The 4,727-nt window shown below is 38.0% G+C and overlaps 1 protein-coding gene across 2 annotated transcripts; it reads left to right on the top strand.

The window, feature by feature from the left end:
- The first annotated feature begins 482 nt into the window (after positions 1-482).
- On the top strand, positions 483-4,470 carry LOC18422047 (FKBP-like peptidyl-prolyl cis-trans isomerase family protein). 2 transcript variants are annotated; one of them, XM_006827260.4, is made up of 4 exons: positions 483-647; positions 2,078-2,187; positions 3,290-3,432; positions 4,235-4,470. In XM_006827260.4, the coding sequence occupies exons 1-4, from the start codon at positions 512-514 to the stop codon at positions 4,275-4,277; spliced, it is 432 nt and encodes a 143-aa protein (XP_006827323.1). In that variant the 5' UTR covers positions 483-511; the 3' UTR covers positions 4,278-4,470. The 2 variants fall into 2 exon arrangements, with proteins under 2 accessions (XP_006827323.1, XP_088722326.1); XM_088866200.1 differs by lacking the exon at positions 2,078-2,187.
- Positions 4,471-4,727: the final 257 nt, after the last annotated feature.

The following is a 4,727-nucleotide window of genomic DNA, read 5'->3' on the forward strand; positions in this document are numbered from 1 at the left end:
AAGGCCTAGCGATGTTTTGGGGCATGACATTTTGCTCTTGTTTTTGAAAAAGAGCAAAGGGCAGTATTAAAAAATCTAAAACATTATATGCTCTCATGCAATAGTTATGTATATAAATTCCCTCCCATAAAACCCTAGATGGAATATGTTAGAATGCCAAATTTCGAGGATGTGCAAGGGGATTAATGGAGAAAGAAAAGAAATCGTTCAACTTTTGGATGGTTATATCCATGTAATGAGGAACTAAAAAAGAAAAAATCTTCTTTTAAGCTTATTCATCTTATAATTCTAAAGTCGATACCAAATTTCAAATAAAGAAAAGGCTTGGAAGCATGAGTTTTGCCTGACGGGATAAATAGATAGTATGGCTTTTGCAGGAGCACACTAGTCATACTTTTTAGAAAATAGCAGAAGACATGTTTGATGCCCATCCAAACTGAGCCTTAATTTGAGAATATCAATTCATAAAGCTTGGAATGTGGAGTGCAGAGAGAGAGAGAGAGAGAGAGAGATGGGGAAGGACTCGAAGGCGAAAGATGCGGGGGGGAAAGGAAAGGGAAAGCAGGCATCGTCCGGAGGAGGGGATGAGGCCAAGGGCGCCAAAGGCAAGGCCAAGTCAGACCTTGGAACCTGCACTTATGTCAAAGGTTTGCTTCTTTTTTTCTCTCTCTGCCTGTAAATATGGATGGATCATTCAAGCTTTTAACCTGGGGATATTGTTCTGCTGTGATTCTCTGAGTACTGAGCTTAGTCTTGAATGTTCTTGTGATGTCTTTGTTCTATTGATGTTTACTAAGGAGTTATGGCCATTGTTTACCCTATCACTATTCATTTCATTATTCTTAATGTGGTTTTCTGTTTTTCCTTTTCCTTTTCTTTTTTTGTTCCGCCATGGGAGTGATTCAATGGCCAAATATAAAGGCAGAAAGAAAGCGAATTCAGTGGTTTTCTTGTACAAATTTGCTACTGTTTTTTAGTATATTGCTATCATTATTTAACAAGAAAGAAGAGTTAATTCTATAAGTTTTCCAATGTTTCGAGGATAATAAAGAGATATTATAGCTCATGATGTGATAAGGGGCCATCAAGCTCAGATAAGGAGTTGTTCTTGTCTGTTTTGAGGGGTAAAATTGTTTGAATATTGATTCCTTTGAGCCATTGTTGTTGAAATTCTTAGTGAATTGTTAGACCTCATAAATTCCTGCCTTGTGTTATCATAGTTGGTGTTCAAAGTTGAAGCAATAACCTGTGATCTTCTTAAAATCCCAGATTTCAGCTTTAAAAAATAATTAAATTGAAATCCCAGATTTCTATAGAGCTGGATGAGTCAGTGATAATGAGGACCACTAGAGATCTCTATAGGCTCACACGATCATGTAGACAAAATCTTCTGCAATAACCTGGGGACCAGGGAAAGAAAGCAAGAATATTTAAGAAAATGGGCCACTGAGCAACGGCTTTGCTTCTCGTGTCATTGAATCAATAGCCCAAATAATTAACACCTGCAAATTCCTCCATTTTCCTAACTGTGTCCATGACTAGCCCCAAAAATAGATGGACCTTAATTTCAACATAGAAACAAAAAAATGACCTAGGTTACTAAATGAGCTACTGTCAAAATTAACCTTGGATTTTGGGGGCACAGTTCAAGACTTTGACCATTCCGAAAGACAGGTTCGCTCTCCACGATGTTCCCTGGACATTCTAGGCCAGCGCCTTGTTAGATTCATAAAAGGCTTCATACCCAATTTTGGCGCTAACTAGGGCAAAAAGTTGGATTCACGCTTGCCCAACCATCATGTTAGGATTCTCTTTCATGACAATTTGTTTTCCAGATTGACTTATGAGTACCCACCAAAAAGTTGTGAGATACGGAGAGTAAAACTTATTCCTTCTTTGATCAATGTCGGGAGCTAATGCTTGAACCATGTGAAATTTTTACCTCATGCAAATGACAAGCACCACCTCTCAGTTTATTTGGGACTCTGGAATCCGATTAGTGGGATTTTACGTGCTCTCAATCTTTTTTTTTTTTTTGGCTGAGAATCTGATACTTTGTATTGAGTCATTCTTTTAGCGAGGCACATATTATGTGAGAAGCAAGGGAAGATCAATGAAGCGTACAAGAAGCTGCAAGATGGTTGGCTAAGCAATGGTGACAAAGTACCTCCTGCTGAGTTTGCCAAGGTAAGCTGCTCAAACATCTTTCCACATGCCGATGTCGCAGATGATTTCTCAAGGACTTTTGAGTTGTTGTACAAGCCTCAAATGGTGTCTGGCAGAAATCTTTCAGATGATGCTATATAGTTGCCTATTAGTTTTTTTTTGCATGCTTTTGTGTTGATGATCCTCGTTACTGCGTGCTTAGTGTTGTTGCCTGCTTGCTAGTCAGAATTGATGGTCGCATGAAGAGGATATCAAAGATACGAAAAAATGGAATCCATATCTTTGTTATTTGTCAAAAAAAAAAAAAAAACAATGCATATACTAGTTTGGCATGATTAGAAAAGGAATATACTATTAAGATAGGATTCAGGCTTGGGCCTGACTGTTCAAGATGTTTATGGTTGCAACATTATGTTCCTTGTCTGATTCTACCTCGGAACTACCCAAAGAAAAGGGGGAACCTCACTATCACCACTATAGTTTCTATATGTTCGAATTTCCACCTTTATTTAAATTATTAAATAATGCCAGTTAAGTTTCCGAAACCTTTCATTTATACCATTTTTTGGGTTGATTTCCTCATTTCTTCTTTAAAAAACCCTCGGCTCTCAAATGTTAGGCCTTCTTTGCTGCTTGAGCCCACAGCATCTAGGGACTCTCTCTCTCTCTCTCTCTCTCTCTCTCTCTCTCTCTCTTTCTCTCTCTCTCTCTCTCTCTCTCTCTCTCTCTCTCTTACTGGGTGTGTGTGTGTGTGCGCGCACGCCTTTGCCCCCCTTGATTTGCATTTGCTTCAAACCATCCCCCTCCTAGTTGTTCTCCCCGCTGCTCCTCCTTGTGTCTGAAGGGATTATGATTATTGGAAGAAAATAGTAAGAAAACATAAAAATTTGGCAGATTGTAGAAACTTAGGCGAGTTTTCAAAATACTCAAGCCAATGGTGGCAATGCTGTGGATTTTATGAATTTGGCCATTCTTTCCCTAAAAAAGAGAATGTACTCATAAGATGGCAATATATATATATCGGACATTCGTTATTATTTGTTTTTCTGCTAGGGGTATGGTATATTGTAACCACAATCGGTCTCCGTGGAATTATAGCTGATTTATATATTGTCATTTTCAGCTTGCATCAGAGTACTCAGAATGCCCATCAGGGAAGAAAGGTGGTGATCTTGGATGGTTTCCTCGTGGAAAGATGGCTGGCCCTTTTCAAGATGTGGCTTTCAGCACACCTGTTGGTGCCACAAGTGCACCATTTAAATCAACGTATGTTTTAGTATGTAGATTACATTTATTCATTTACATTCGATATCTTTGTCGCTGGAAATGCACATAACTTTAGGCAGTTGACAAACAGTTGACATATTCAAAAAAAAAAAAAGAAAAAAACTTGAAGCAGTTGACAACTGACAAATTTTGTAGCCTTGTGGGATTATCTCATCACGGACATAGAACAATACATAGGCAGGTATATAGTTTAGGGATTGAAATGTAAATGTCCATGGATCCCAAATTTTTCACGCATATAGATCTCGTCGAGGTGAATGGAAGAAAAAAATGAACGCCACCAAATAAAGGGGGAAAATGAGTGCCATTTTGGGTAAATGCAAGCTATCTATTTGGTGGCTAGTGGATCTAGGCTTTCATGAACTGAAAATACTTATTACTTCAACAAATTATTTTTCAAATCAAAGTTGTGCAAAATTTCGTCCCAATAAAAAATCCCTCTATAGCTATCTGCTTGGAGATAGGCTTGTACTGTTGGTATAAGCCTGTTGGCTTATAGAAGTTTTTATTTCCACTGGTTTATATTGTCTTTCTTAAATACCATTTTGGGTGGGTCAATGGGGTAGGGAAATCCGTAGTTCTCTGATACACATGACACTTGATTTAGTTGCTCAGTTATTTTCATGTCAAACGGCTAATTTTAGAATAGAAACTAATGAAGTGATCTTGGTTGATTTAGATTCAGAGTCCAAATTTAGCTAAAGCATCAATGAAATTGTCTTTTACTTGCATGGAGAATCTTTCTTGTCTAATTAGTTCATATATGTGCAAATTTTTGCAGGCATGGATATCACATAATACTATCTGAAGGCAGGGAGAACTGATTGAACAGGAAAGGGTGATCCACGAGTATCGAAAACAATTGAAAGCGGTCATCAGAGGATGATATACTGCAAGGGATCTCTAGAAAACATATTGAGAGCTTCATAGTTGTTTGTAGACCTCTTTTGTGATGGTTTCTACCCTGTATAATTTAAACTTTTCAATAGAATTGACTAAGCGTGACTTTGGGTATAATTGGTTTCCTGACAAGTATGTTGCAAATACATGGACACTTGTGTTGCTTAGATTGATGACGCGCGTCGTGTGGCTAAACTACTTCATTAAACTATTGTTCACTCGGTCTTGCACTAGTTTGGTCCGAACCAGTGCGAGCTTATGAAATGCAAAGTACGCCTCAAATGCACTTGTGCTCAAACGTGTTGCATGGTCCATATGGGCCACTCTTTCTTTCTTCCTTGACAGAAAAATTAATATTTTTCTAAAGCAAAACA

This window comes from Amborella trichopoda, chromosome 4, assembly GCF_054954075.1.
Source record: "Amborella trichopoda isolate Santa Cruz 75 chromosome 4, AtrichopodaSantaCruz75HAP2 v2.0, whole genome shotgun sequence".
NCBI lineage: Eukaryota > Viridiplantae > Streptophyta > Magnoliopsida > Amborellales > Amborellaceae > Amborella > Amborella trichopoda.

Excerpts from the sequence above, each read along its gene's own strand:
- LOC18422047 (XM_006827260.4), top strand. The coding sequence starts at position 512 with ATGGGGAAGGACTCGAAGGCGAAAGATGCGGGGGGGAAAGGAAAGGGA. Across the intron at positions 648-2,077 it reads AACCTGCACTTATGTCAAAG|CGAGGCACATATTATGTGAG; the intron begins GTTTGCTTCTTT and ends TCATTCTTTTAG. Across the intron at positions 2,188-3,289 it reads CTCCTGCTGAGTTTGCCAAG|CTTGCATCAGAGTACTCAGA; the intron begins GTAAGCTGCTCA and ends TGTCATTTTCAG.